The sequence below is a fragment of the Taudactylus pleione genome, unplaced genomic scaffold (genome assembly GCF_031769625.1).
Source record: "Taudactylus pleione unplaced genomic scaffold, aTauple2 ptg000218l, whole genome shotgun sequence".
Lineage (NCBI taxonomy): Eukaryota > Metazoa > Chordata > Amphibia > Anura > Myobatrachidae > Taudactylus > Taudactylus pleione.
Genome location: NW_028284620.1, coordinates 11,062,859 through 11,078,604, shown reverse-complemented (window position 1 = coordinate 11,078,604; position 15,746 = coordinate 11,062,859). Strand labels below are relative to the sequence as shown.

Below are 15,746 nucleotides of genomic sequence, written 5' to 3'. Positions count from 1 at the left end.
TCAGGGTTTTCATGCAAGCTGGTCAGAACCAGTTTTATTGTGCAATATAAGCAACAAAATAAACAAAACATAAAAAGAAATCCTAGCCCGTCTCGGCACTGACTAGACAGGTTATGCCCTCTCTACAAGTGGCAGGGCCTACTGCCTTACCACAAACACAAACACAGCACTTCCAAATAACAGTGTCTCTGAACAAACCTCAGTGTCTGTTCTCCCCCAGGGTATGTGAGAGACTGAACCAAAACCTAACACAGCTTATCTGAGCCACTTCCAGATGCAACTACTAATCAGCCTGCTCTCAGACTGAAAGGCCCAACACCTGGAATGGCCTCATTTTTATAATGACACCTTCTCTCACCCCCTCCCTAACAGACATCCTCTCTCACCTCCTGTACCACTAACCGACACCCTCTGCCCCTCTCCCTGACACCCTCTCTTCCCTCCTGCACCACTAACCGACACCCTCTGCCCCTCTCCCTAGCTGACACCCTCTCTCACCTCCTGCGCCACTAACCGACAACTCTGCTAACATTGTAATGTGACTAGGATGCACCAGGAGACTGTGCTATTTGATATGTGACACTTGTATATCTGATCCAACTGAGTCTGTAAACAGAACTTGATGTGGAAAAAACTGGCCGCTGCGTCGTAACACTTTGCATGGTGATTGAGACACTCTGGGGTCTATTAAGCCTTGGATGGAGATAAAGTGTACGGAGATAAGGTACCAGCCAACCAGCTCCTAACTGCCATGTCACAGGCTGTGTTTGAAAAGTGACAGGAGCTGATTGGCTGGTACTTTATCTCTGTTCGCTTTATATCCATTCAAAGCTTAGTAAATAGACCCTTCAGTCACATACAGATATACCTGTGTCACATATCAAATTACAGAGCATATCCTTGATGCATCCTAGTCACATCACATAGCGTTTTAGAGCCGCATTCAAGTAGACGCGAAAAGCCATTTTCCGTGAAAAAGTATTGCCAATCACGGCTTTTCGTATGGTCGAAACTTATCTCCAAATTCAATTCCAGCCGGTTTTCGCCTATGCGGAAAGTTGATCCAATGTAATAGGTGAAAAAGATTTGCCTCTGAACAGCAGGAGAAAAGAGTTCAACATTTTTATTTTGGTGTGTTAAGGTGGAGAAGCCACTCAGAAACCTTGGGACAGCCCCCCAAAGGACAACTGCGTCAAAAAATCCTGGGGAAAAATTTGAGAACACCCCGAAATAGTACTTTAATTTTGAGGGCAAAAAAGCACAAAGTGGGGGGACAAGCATAAAAACTAGCAAAATAGACTTCTTGGGGGTCTGCAAGGATGGGTCAGGTGTTTTTAGGATTGCAGGTGCATGTAACAGGTGAGTTTTTCACATTTTTTTAAAACTTCACTTTAGAGACTTTAAAATAAATAAAATAATAATAATAAAAGATGCTAGCACCCATTTTCAAGCACCCCACATTTGACAGGACTACTTATTTTTACCAAAAAATATACTGTTTAATGCCATTCTTCACCACTTGTGCAAAGACACTAATAAGAAGCTACTGAAACAACTTAAGTACCCTAAATAGTATTATTAGGGCTATTCGGACACTTCTACATTGATCCCCTATATTAATGCATCTTGTTTGGGGGTTGAGGCTGATTTCCCCAATTCTGACAGCACTTCCCGCCTGATCTGAATTCGCCGCTTGCCGTTTTCGCGTGGTTTGTAATTGAATACGGCGAATAGCGGGGACGCGCACAATAAGTTTCCGCATCCAAAACACACGAAGTCGGCAAAAAGTGGGGCAGGCAAAACTTTTCCGTGGATGCGAAACTAATTAAATACGGCCCTCAAGCGACTTTCGGCAAAAAAAGTTGCCCAGCACTAGCAGTGTCTCCCAGGACCAGGTACGCCGAGAGGGACTATTTGGCGTGACTGTAGCAAAGACGACTGAGGACACACCAGTAAATCTATTGCTCCCAGATCACTCTTGCCAGCATTGGTGCAAATGTTGTATAGACAAACCCAGGTACTGTAGGTAAGATGACCATGATTAGTCTGATTGAGACCTACTGGTATGCAACAGAATTTACAGAGGTTCTTCCAGACACTGTGCTTCACGTATTATCTGCCTTCAGAAGAATGAGAGGAGATCGGTTACAGTAAAACCATAAAATCTTCCAAACACAACAGGTTCCTTTCAAATACTATAATTCAATTAAATTATTATGGATTTTATTTATTTATATAGTACCATTAATTTGCACAGTGCTGTACCCGGGATATTTGTCATTAACATCAGTGCCTGCCCTCACTGGAGCTTACTGACACTGGGGTTTATGTATCAAGCAGTGAAAAGCGTGGAGAAGTGGATCAGTGGAGACGTTGCCCATAGCAACCAATCAGATCCTACCTATTGTTTTATAGATGGTACTTGAAAAATGCTACTTCAAGCTGATTGGTTGCTATGGGCAACGTCCACTTCTCCACACTTATCACTGCTTGATACATAAACCCCCTCAATTCCTTAACACAGAAGTGCATACTGGGCCTGATTCAGCAAGGATCGCTATTGTGATCGCAGTTGCTATTTTGCACGCAGTTCAACTGCGACAGTATGCTAATTCATTGCGATCGCTATGCTGTTGCAGCACTACACAAGGACGCCCACTTTACCTTACACGTATCCGTAATGTATAACAAGACTGTAAAACCGTTGGTAACATTGAGTACCATCGCAGCCTCACGCACACTTGCACAAGCCCTGACATTACTCAGAGATTGCTAACTTCATTACACGCCATGAGTACTCAGGCTGCGTATGGCATCGCAGTGGATAATTTATGCACGCCCCTGCAACGGCGTTCAAACGCACTGGCACGTCTGCGTTTCACCCGCCACCACCCACAAATGGGACTTCCTGTCAATCACGTCTGCGTAGTCACTGTGATCGCAGTCCCCATCGCAGTGGCCGGTTCACAGATGCACACTGCGACGCATATGCAGTACGCAACAATCGGCCGATTGCATGTGTATTAGCAACTGCGATCCTTGCTGAATCAGGCCCATTGTGCACAAATAACAATTAGGGTTCCTTTTGTCAGATTCCCATACAGTATACTGTACATATTAGTATTTTTTTAAAGTGTTTATTTAGCTTCCAAAGATTAGGATATAATATGCTTTGATTCATATACATCTGATTTTATTACATTAATAAAAAAAAAAGGGTTCGGTATGTTTTGTCAACAGTCATTATATAGATACCATAATGTCGAGACACAATATGTTGACATGTTCAGAATATCAACCCTCACAATGATGACTTTTTACCCATGTTAACATTATGACATTATAGCGTCAACCTTTTGCCTGTCGACATCGTGATGATCGACAACATGACTACATCCCAAAGAAAATAGTACAGGACTTTGCATGTAGATATGCTACTTCTTATGTTATGTAGCTTGATCAGGGTACACACATTATTGGACTTGTGTTGTTGGGATCCTTGACTGACCAAAACAAGTCTTGCTGACCCTTCCAAACCTGTTAAAATGAAGGCGAAATCAATGTGGCTTTGTTCAACCAACTGCAAGAGGGTAAACTCTCCAAAAGTATAACATCCTGAGGACATCTTGCAAGATACAGCAGGAGATCTTCAAAGCTCCAACACATTAATAAGTGGGTAGTCCAAGCATAATAATCCTGAGCTCACTGCCAACAAGGAAGAAGACGGAGTTCTTCAGAAGAGCTCTGTGAAGGTCATGTATTTCTTGGCATGGCTTGGCCGAAACCAGATAAAGACCTCTGGGTTTCTTTCACAACATTTATTATTATTATCTCTTTAACAGTACAGTATGTTTTACTTTTGAGTTCAAAGATAAAGTAAGAACAATATTATGCAACATTGAAATAAGAAAAGAGATACAACATAGTTCTTCTAAATGGAATATAAAACACCTCTGCTCTAGGTCCATCTAGACGAGATGTGTAAATATTGTTATGATATGAGAGTGCCAGAGAGGTGTAAGATGTAGGAGAGAAATATATACAGTAGATGCCATGATGGGGAAATTCAGATTTTGAGCAATGATAGTGATAATCATGTTTTGTCTACATTTGGCCACAGGTATTGTAGCAGTTCCCTAGCAAGGCCTCTCCCTCAGATAATGTATTAGGTAAGATAACATATTCATGGATTCATGAAGCAGCCACTGGATAACGTGTACTGTAATATAATCAATAAACAAATAGTTGGAATAGCACTGGTGCACCGAGTATTAGCAGCTTGGGTGTGTAACTGTAAGTGCCCAGCAACACTCACCTAACTTACGGTAATGAATATATGTATTACACACTTCAAAGCGCTATCAGGAAAATTAATCTGAACAATATGAAAAAAGTTCTTTCTACACGATATTAAATCGCAAAGTTCCAAGAATGTTTCTTCACACACATAGACGGGGGTCTTGTTATCAAAATACCGATAGTGTGGAATCCAATCTCCCAATCACAACCGTCGGCACTCAAAAAATTGGAAATTTAGTTTTGGTGCGACATGCGCACAGTTCACCGTTTTCAAGGCAATGTACACACAACCTAAACAGAATGACAAATTGCCCTGTAAGAAAAATATAATTACTAATAGTAATGGTCCAATATTTGTAGCTAACAAAAAACAATTTGTAACTCCACTTTCCTCCTATAAATGAAACTCCCAACTGCTTGTTGTTTATTACTGTATCGCTAACAACATCTATAGATGGCATTAGTGGTATGGTCCTTATTGCATCATTCAGCATAGCTCCAGTTCTTTCAACAATTGGCCTATCTGCTCTATCACTTACGACATATTGTTCTGGTGTATAGGCGATAGCTGATGCTGTATGCCATTTTCTGTAAGATAATTGGCTAGAACTTTGGTCTCGTATTGCCTGTCATTGTCAGAGTATCATTAGTTTGGTTTTCTACAAGGTTTTAGTACATTTTGAACTTAATGGTTACTTTGTTTTGATGTTCGTGTCATCCTTGTAACATCATCGATGAGTGTCATGAAGTAATGTTTCCTAGTCATGGATTCTACCTCCATTGGTCCACACACATCAGTATGTACTGTACTAATTCCAACAGCACTTACTGTATGTTCTGGATGTAAACTTAGGAAATGTGCAACGTGTTTCCTTGCCCTTCTCACAGCTTTCACGTGCTGGTCTTACAGGGTTGTCCATTGACATCTCAGTCACTATAACACTTTGAAGCTTCTGTATATTGTTATAGCCTACATGTCCTAGGGCCTGATTCAGCAAGGAACACAGGCCCTCATTCAGAGCCACTCGCTATTTGCGGTCGTTCGTTCTAAAACTAGGGGTGGCTATTCAAATGAACCGTTCGCTGTTTGCGGTCTGTTCACGCCTCTATGTCTGAACGAGCGAACAAAACTTGCGTTCGTTTTTTGGAAAAATACGCCCCCTGGCCGCTCGCATCCTACGTCATGTCCGCTATTTATTAGATTAATCGAGTACATCGACAAGGGTATGAACTGCTCGCTATTCTTGGGGTTGGTGTTTGCTACCACAATTTTGCAAGCAATTCTGACTATAAAATAACCCAGTGACGTGGTCCATGACGCTGCTGTTTTAAATATGCACACCCATAAAACGCCCGTTTTGACCTTTAAGCACGCCTGCGTTCTGATTTCCACTCCCCATTTTCAAGCACCTTCCCCTGTTACCACCCACATACGCCTCTTTCTGTCACTCAAAATAGCAGGCATTCGCTATTTTGCGAGCACATGAATTTCGGCCGCACTGACTGGTTCGCGCATGCGCATAACGATCCGTACGCATGCGTAGTTGGGCAAACATCGCGCAGAGCGAACGAGCTGCCGCTTACGAGTGGCTCTGAATCAGGCCCACAGTTGCTTATATGCACGCAATCGGTCGATTAATTCACTGCATATGTATCGCAGTGCGCTTGCGCGAGCCAGATGCTGGGCTTAGAACTGCGTTCGCAGAGGCTACGCAAACCCAGAGTGTTTCACATGAAGTGCCATTTGTGGGTGGTGACAGGGGGTGGTCAGGCGAACGCAGGCGTGCCAGTGCGTTTCAACGCCGCCGCATGGACATACATAAATTAGCCACTGCAAAACCAGACATCGCCTAAGGTCTCATAGCGTACACAGAAGTAAGTAACTCCTGAGTGAGGTCTGACCTTCCTTAACTGTGCGTATGGGTCTGATGTTACTCGATGTTACCGATTGTTTCGCTATGTTGCCAAAGTATACAGATGTAAGGGGAAGTGGGTGTCCTTATGTCAGTCTGAGAACGCAATGCGAATGCAAACATTTAAATATCACCACTGATATTAGCAATGCAGTTGCGTGCGTATAAGCAGAATAGCGATCCGTAGTGAATCAGGCCTCTAGCCTCTTGTGCCACAGCTCCATTTATTGTTTGGATTCAGCAACTGCCATTGCACGATATTCCACTGTGTCTAGGGTATAGAGTTGTTGATACCGGGTTGCTACAGCAATCACACTCCCTCTAATACACAAGGCATCGGCCCCTTTTCAAAATGGACTCTGTATCCTCTCTCTCAATAACACTAATGGCAATTGGATTAGTTTTAAGATTAGGTACAAATAATACAACTTCAATGTCTGTAAAAATTACTTTCCCTTTAACTTTCAAGTACAAAGTAATTGTCCTGACTTTTGTGGCACCTATTGACTTTTATTAACTCACGTTGTTTTAACGATTTGAACCAAATTTCATTATAACTGATTTGCCTTGTGGTTCCTGAGTCCATGTACTAGCAGTCCTTATGGTGGCTGTCTGATACATTTTAGGCTGACTCATTCCCAGGAGCCACTTGATACATATGATATGCATTCTGAGGCCGTATATCTCAATTTGTGACATTTATAACATCTATACTTAGGCTTTATGTGCTTTGAACTTTTAGAGTAAAACAGAACTTTCAGCATTTGTTTCTGTAGGTATGCGTTCTTGAAACTGCAATAATTTAGCATGTACAGTGTCTGTGGTTAGCTTTGCAGTACTTGACTCTAATGTTACTACCAGGAAGTCATACCTTTGCATACAATTGCAGCTTCCTCATTATCTATTATGATGCCCAATGCATTCCATTGCTAAGAGATGAATAACATTCTGTCTTTGTACTCATTCATGTTCTTACATGCACTAAGCTTTATTGCATATAATGTGCACCTCACGTTTATTATTCTCATTAACCCTTTTACTTAATAAGCTATTTGCAGAGTTACCCACATATCATGTAGGGTCGCTTTACCATGGATAATGGAATATATGTGTTATTCCACAGCTAGACCGATTGTATCTAAATTTCTATCTACTTCTTCTAAACTTGGATTAACACCTGGATTGCTAGTGACTTTCCATGGCTTTTCTCGCTTTATCTGCATCGCCATGGTAATTTCCATGTAGCATAGTCTTCTGCACCTACCAGCTTCTCAAAATTCATGCTGATCCCTGCACTGTACATATTTTCATACATTTGAGTAAGGATATGTCTGTACTCACTAAGATCCTCTTATTCCATGTCACTGTGAGCTATAACAGGTATATTCACTACATGGTGCAGCCTGGAGCACAAGGGTATTCTGGGCGTTGTAGTGCGCTGAGCGGTAAGATGACATACACCATAGTGGTTAGTGGCCCTATATCCCTTATGTATGTGGTGGTGGTACAAGGTACTTGTGGTGCCCATAGGGCTCTATATGGCTCTCTGACTGCGGGAGTCTTAGAGGGCACGTCCACATAGCTGGAAGGCCAGGGAGGAAAGATGCGCCAATCCTCCTGCTGAGCTGCGCCAGGTCTTAAAGATCGCTGGCTCATGTCACCTTGCAGTGAATGGATGTGCTAAGTGATCCTCATCCAAAAACCCCCCTCGCTCAAGACTGCCTCTCATTGCACGATACAAGATGAGCATTACACATTATGACATCTCTCCTGTAATGAGAAACAAGTAGGGTTATGCAACCATAAACATAACTCAGCAAGAAATAATATCAACATATTATATGTTCTAGTCCACATTCCTTTTATAATAAAACCATTTAGGACACGAAAAATCATACTTTTCTTCAACATGTCAGCAACTCTTTAACTGGAAACATGAAACACATGAACTCCTCACCCAACCAAATACAATCAATAATGTGTAGTAACCCATTGGTTATTACTGGATGTTTTTGATGCCAGGCTACAACTTTATACCATAAACTGCTTCCATGTGTACTCACATGCTTACAAACACAAATGTTTAAAATTGGCTCAAAGGGCCTAATTCAGAGATGTACGCAAACCTGATGGTTTACGTACGCCTCCGATGTTTCTGGATCTGCGTATGTACAGAAGCCGCACTGTGCGTGTGCAGATCCGAGGCTGCTATGTTGCTCACACTGCCCCAAATGCTGCAGCATGATTGACAAGGTGCTAATGTTTGGTGGTGGTGAAGGGGTGGCAACAGGCAGCGTTACAGAAAATGCGGCCCCCATTTTCTGGGCGTGCTCGAGCCAGTGGCTGCGTCAGATCAGAAATGATGCTGTACTAACAGTGATATACTCTCCATCGCAGAAGGGCGTTAGCGGACTTAAAGGGTCTATTTACTAAGCAGTGTTAGGAGACAGAGTGAAAAGTGATAAGGAAGCCGAAGGGCGCAATGTAGTATGGGAGAAAGTAGGAAGAGAGCGATCTCTTCCTGCTCATCTTCCTGAGGACGCACATAACGGCCTCCTGAGATAGCGTTATGCGTTAGATAGAAGCATTGCTTCTCTCATTTTATGAAATACAGTTTGTGCGCAGCTTTCATTGAAACCAATGGGGACTGCAGCACTGTTATTAGAGAAAAGGCAGAGAATTCAGTGATTTCTACGCACTTTTCTTTATTCTATGTAGTGACACTAATTTAAACACTTCCCCCAGCAGAAATGCTGTAGAAACACCTTCATTTCATTTTGTTTACTAAATAGATCCCTAGATCTTATTTAAGCAACGATTTGGACAATTCTTTCTTTTCCTCCATGTACCTGAACTTTGCTACAGAATGAATGATCAGCTCCTAGGAAAAACGACAGTAAGCTACACATAGGGTAAAGGGATAGTAATTATTTCATCTATAGTACTGCTTTAGGGTAAGGGTTTTCCTTTCGCTAGGTTATTAAATCACACTGTAACATAGTATTCTATCCATTCCAGCCAGCTATTATATTATAGCTAAATCATATGTACAACTAGGTTTTAATAGATTAAGATGACTTAGATATCAGTAGGTATTAAAATTGTATATTAGAATCCCAAAATCTATTCTCATCTCAAGTCTATGTGCAGCAAGCCAAAAACTAAATAATAGAGAGGACTGGAGCTCAAATTGAGTTATTTCTGACCTACAGACCTACGGACACATTGGTATAGGGTCCTTCCTTCAGTCGTAATACCAGGTAAGAAATATTCATTGTAAGATCTCTGCAGGACGCAATCACAAGGTGCAGAAATCTTCTGCACAACACAAATAATTAAGTGAACGTGGGGCTACAGTTGTATACAACCAGTTACAATGACATCAAACTGGGGTGTGATTATGGTATTGATCACAGATTTGCTTTTGTTGTGCACAGGAAATGACCGTAATTATAATTCTTAAAAGCTGAGCATGAATGCAGGAATGAATAGTACTGTTATCACAAACATGTGCTGCCACCTAGTGGTTGTTCCGTAAAATTAAATGAAGAGCTATTTTTATCACAAATAGGATTACAATGAAAAGAGAGACATCTTTATTGTTTTTTAAAATAATTTATTGTCAGTAAGAAAGACTGGCTAATGGTAGATTTCAGTAAAAACCTTTACAAGACCATTGCATCACAAATATACAGACACCATAAAAACCGTGTCATGTTAATTTTGGTTCTAAACAGGTATGCAGTGGGTCCCCATTACACTTTCCAAGAAGGGAAAAAAATTCTGAAATACAGACTCACAAAGATACCTTTCACTGTTGCTCTGTAGCGTCAGGCTTTGAGTCAATTATATACAGATTTTACTGTAGATGCATCTGGAAATTGTTCAATTTCAGAAGTCAAAACCTCAGTGGAATAAAGAGATACAGTAAAGCCCTGGTTATTGGAACAATCTGCTAGCTAGTATAAAGGGCAAACCTTGAAATAGCTTGTGTTCAAAAGGGAAATTAATCCACAAAATATCTACAAAATCTATTTAATGCTATTGAAATCAAAACTGTACATTACATTTACAAGTGGAAAAAAAAGTTAAAATTATATTTCAAACTTTATAAATACACGTCATGCTACCATGATGTAGTGGTATTTTTTTTCTAAAAACAAACAAAAATATAGTTAAAAAAATAAAAGATCTAAAAACAATGAAGTGGAAATAGCCTACCCAAATGGTCTATTTGTCTTTAATATTGTAAATCTGGGAATGAAATGTATTCTACACACGGCATGACGCACTGCAGATATGCCAGATAGAGGTCACCAAATGATTAAAAATAAAGCAAAAAAAAATGTAATGCTACAGGAAATGAAAAGAAAACAAAAGTATATACTGAACAGATAACAATATACTATGCAATGATGATGCTGACAGATGTCCAGGCACTTTTAATGGTGTTAAACTTCGGTGTGATGTTGGGAATCCAGGGAAAGAATTGTCACATCTTCAAAGTGGCCATCATCTCCACTCTCATAGTCACTTATTATGGCCTCAGATTCCATTTCACAACATGCAGACACGTCAGTGCATGAAGCTGCAGAAGTGTACTCCGACATGGACATGTTGTCCACCATGGGGACGTGAAAGTCTATACCATATCCTAGCACGTAGGGAGTAGAACGAGGCTCTCTGTAACTATTGCCATCTCCACTGGTGGTGCTTTGAGGTTCTGACTTACTCGCTGGATATTGGTGTTGTGGAAGGTACGTATTCAGGTTGTATCGCCGCCTACTCTTTGTTGATGAACCTAAGCTGCCTACAGGAGCCATTTCTCTGGGTGGCTGCATTGAATCAAATTGCTCAGTGTACTCGGGCGGCAGTGGTGGAAGCTCATCTGGCAAAGGAAAGTCTTCCGGTGGAGGTGGGAAGTCACTTTCTATATCATAGCCTCCAGGATAGTAATCGGTGTCTATTACATTTGGGTCAGTGTAGTGTGGACCAGGTCCTTCAGCAACTTCATAATGTGGGTGTTCCTGAATATCCGGCAGTTGGACACTAGGCATCCAGTCTGAAGTATCCCAGTGATAACCTATGCAGAAACAGGAAAACAAAAAGTACAACAATTCAGTAACATGAAAGTTTATAGATTTTTATGATAACATTTAGGTGCAAACATTGTGTGTTAAAATACACAAACATCTAGTACTTGCTTCCAGACATTATCATGCAAAGCTTTATGGCACAAAAGTAGCTAGCATGACTGTAATGTGCTCTAAGTTCCCTTTGTGTTAAAACAATTACTTTTCTGGAAATGAATATTAAGCAAGAACATACATTTTATTATAAAACAACCCAAGATTGAGCCCAGTACCCAATGGTCTGCAGTTTTTTTGGATTAAATGTTCATTATAGATAAATTACTATGGATCATGTCTGCTGCTATTTTTAATACTGGTAATTGAATTGGAATTTTGCCAAAATTAGCCCTAGTGGGTATGTAAGGGTGCGCTTGTATGTTAGGGAATTTAGACTGTAAGCTCCAATGAGGCAGGGACTGATATGGATGACATATGTACTCTATACAGCACAATGCTGTGTAAAACTGGTGATGCTATATAAAACGATTATGATGTGATGTTATTTAAAATAATATTGGAGAATTGAGGTAGTGAAAGGCTTCAATCAATTTCTGACCCAACGGTGGAAATACCTCTTTCACACCGAGCCTCTGACCATGGATATTGCTGGGTCAACCCGGGTCATGGCTTGATGTGAAAGGGGCAACCCGGGTTGTGTGTCCTAGGATCATCAGGGTTATTCCCAGGTTCAACGTGCAGTGGGAAAGGTGTCTAAGCTGCTGTGACACGGCTAGAAACCGTGTACACTGACCCGGTTCAGACATGTGATTTTGGGCTGAGAGTGGTAGCCATCACTTTTATGGGCAAACACATCTGTTTATGTATTCCCAGTTTCACTTCTCCAGTGTAATAGCTATATTTTATGACCATCTTACATATATATCTTAAATACATTTGAGAATAGACTGGTATATTTCTCTTGTGTCTTAAAATAGCAAAAGCATTCATGATTTTTTATTTCTTAACACCAGGTGAAGTTGAGAAGAATATATCCGTTCTATCTTATATAAGGAAATTGCTCTTAAGCTGCAGCTGAACTTTGTACAGTATGACACCGTGCTTCCTTCATACCTTTTCCAATTAAAAAGAATAACTGTGAAAGTAGGCTATACATCCTCTCTAAACTTTAGTATATAAGTGATCTGTGAAAATAGTGGGGATGTAGGGCCTTGTTTAGGTTTACAATTATTGTCTGCAGATAAGAATACTGCCTGGTTTTACAATATGATTTATAGTTATGCTAGGACAGGCTTGCCGACTTTCTGGCTGCCCCTTCCAGGAGGGAGCAGCCAGATCGGCATGACAGGGGTGTGTGGCCATCACGAGGAGGTGGGGCCGGCTTGACGACGTGCATTTGTGGGTGGAGCGGGGGCCATGCGGTCGTGTCATTTTGCCTCCGCTACACGATGCCAATATTACAGGCATTGTGAAGCAGGAGGCGGAGCCAAAATGACGCGATTCAGCATGAATCGCGTCACTGGGCCCACCTGCTGCGTGGGTTTTCTAAGGTAAGGATAGGAGGGGTGGGCGGCAGCTGGGAGGATTGCCTGCTTTCCCGGGAGGTCGGGAGCGGCACCCGACCAAATCGGGAGGGTAGGCAAGTATGTTAGGATGCCCTCTATCCTTTATATTTGTCTGCACGTTTTAAATTTGACCACTCCAGTGCAACACGGTTTTCCCAAGTTGCACCTTCCAGCAACATTTGCACCTAATAGCAGTTGAGGACCGGTATGTTTTACACCCTCTTAAATTTTGCTAGTTGCACATAACGTAACTATAACGAATTACAGTGCTCTAGGATTCTGACTATTGTCCCTATAAATTTTATTTATTCCCCTCTTTCCAGAACAAAATCTCATTCCCTGATATAGTGTATAGGCCCACAATCACATTTCTCTCTCCTTTATTAATAACACTGTTAATACTACATTTATTCAGCAGGATTCCTGGATTAAGACCAAAATAACATACATACAAAACATTGAGCAACACAAACACATTGTGCAGTAACGCAGCACCATAGACACAAATACTGCCAGTGATGGTTAACAAAATGCAGAAACAAATAAGAAAATAAAATGTTATTAGTATAAAATACACAACAACATGCAAAAGTCACCTCTTGAATTCCTGACTTCAGGAACTGCAAAAGACTCTTTGAAGGCAAAAATTAGAAAGAATGGAAAATATATTACATTACAAGCTGGTAGAATAAAACATCTCATTATTTAAAATGCAATCCATCATCCAAACATTACATTTGTGCCACAAACATACAAGGATAAGGTGAGGGTCGGCTCTCTCATGATCCTGCGTATAGCAAATGTCTCAGATAAATGTTGTTATACAATTTGCCTATTTGTAAATATCTATATTATCTCTAAAAGAGTCTTAAGCTAGGAACACACCTAACAGATATATCTGCAGATGATGGTTGTTCATACACATTGAACAACCATTATCAGTCACCTGGCTGAGGGGATCCGCTGGCAGGCATACTTGCCGACAATCAGCTCCAACCTTCCGGGAGGGAGCTGATTGTCGGCTAATAGCGGGGGGCGGGGCCGGCCATTGGGGGCGGAGCGGCCATTTTGTGGCACACTGGGGGCGGGGGCCGCACGATTGCTTCATCGTGACCCTGCCCCCTCTTCACAATGCCGTGATTTTCGGCATTGTGAAGCAGGGGGCGGGGCCACGATGACGCGATTCTGCGCAAATCGCGCCCCCAGCTGCAGGTATTTCTGTTTTTTTCAGGGGAGAGGTGGGGAGGGGCGGAGACTTCTGGGAGGCTTGCCTGCCTTTCCGGGGGGCCGGGAGCGGCACCTGAAAATCGGGAGGCTCCCAGCCAAATCGGGAGGGTAGGCAAGCCTGCTGGCAGGGGAAGTGTGTGGGCGGTCAGCTGATCGCCTGTACATACAGCACGATGCCCCAATAGATCAGCAGATATGTCTGCCATCAGCTGTAATTCACAGACATATCGCTGGTACACACTGGCCGATGCACACAAGATATATTGGCTGATCAATTGATCGACCAATAAATCTGCCAGTGTGTACCCAGCATTAGTTTATATTGAAAGCATTAGAGGAAGGTGATACCTAGAAATAGCTTAATATTAAGATAACTACAAACTCTAGATATGTACAGCAGGCGCCAGCCAAAAGCAAGCGGCTGCAATGTCTGAGAAAAACAAGTGTTTATAATGGAGAATACCAGGTTTGGGACAATGGAGATAGAATAGATACCTAATAAAGTATTAATATTTACACATGCTGACATGTAGCTCCAGCAAACAGAGTTATAGAATGGATATGAGGAGTATGGCTGCCTGGAATATCTGATCACCAGCATGCAAGGAATGGTGAAAAGGTTAAATACGGCCTAATGAAGTACATAAAAAGTTTATGTACTTACACAGCTGTATCAGGTCTACAAAGTCCAGATGGGGACAACCATAATAAGTCTCTTCATTTTTTTTTTTTGTAGCCCTCTTTTAAGATGACTCCAGCTTTGTGGTTTCCCTTATCAGCTCTACATTTTGTTTCATCCAAAATACTCTCACAAACTAAATATATAACTTAAGTAAAAAGATGACCGTTCCATATAGACTGTACTACTATAAATCAAAACTTCTAAACTATCTTTGATGAGAACTAACCTATAGGCTTTTTTTTCTGACTGGTCTGTCAATCACCCCTGAGTATACTGTACAGCAATATTTCCCAACTTCGGTCCTCAGGAGATCCTAACAGGGCATGATTTACAGATCTCCTCAGTATCACAAGTGAAAGAGTCAGCACCACCTGTGGATCTTTTAAAATGTGTCAGCAAGTAATGAATACACCTGTGCACCAACTAGGAGATGTGGAAAACATGCACTGTTAGGAGTCCCTGAGAACTGCAGTTGGGAATCCTGATGTACAGGATTCAGTTTGTATAAGCCTCTATTATGACTTGTAGGACTTGTATAGCTCTCCAACTGTCCCCAATACATAACTTCAAGGACACGTTCGTTTAGAGCAATTAAAGACTATAAATATAGTACATATATATTATACCAAAGAGCACACAGAACAAAGGGACATGAAAGTAATACACAGTGTCTCCTGCAATGACTGCCTCTCTCACTGCATCAGATATCTAACCTGTGGCCCAAGTAATGACCAGATTATGTTATTCATTAAAATTTAGGATGTTTGACCATATACAAGCTTGTGCCGGGGTGTTTAATTGGAATGCTGCTTACGATATGCTCACCAACAACTTAAGATCTGTAATAAGTTATACTGGACAATTTACGGACTGAATGCAAATTAATAGAGCATCTGTTACTTGATCCTTGGAGTACAATTCTCAGTTGATTATTGTGTTAGAACTATAAATCTTGCTGGAAATTACAAAA

The 15,746-nt window shown here is 41.3% G+C and overlaps 1 protein-coding gene across 1 annotated transcript in view; it reads right to left on the bottom strand.

Annotated features, from left to right (window-relative positions):
- Positions 1–9,813: 9,813 nt before the first annotated feature.
- FAT1 (FAT atypical cadherin 1) overlaps positions 9,814–15,746 on the bottom strand; it is a 191,486-nt gene continuing 185,553 nt past the window's right edge. The window contains exons 28-29 of the mRNA XM_088478768.1: positions 13,464–13,499; positions 9,814–11,295 (exon numbers count right to left, since the gene is read on the bottom strand). Coding sequence (XP_088334894.1) covers positions 10,664–11,295; positions 13,464–13,499 — 668 coding nt within the window. The 3' untranslated portion in view covers positions 9,814–10,663. The remainder of the gene's footprint in view (positions 11,296–13,463; positions 13,500–15,746) is intronic.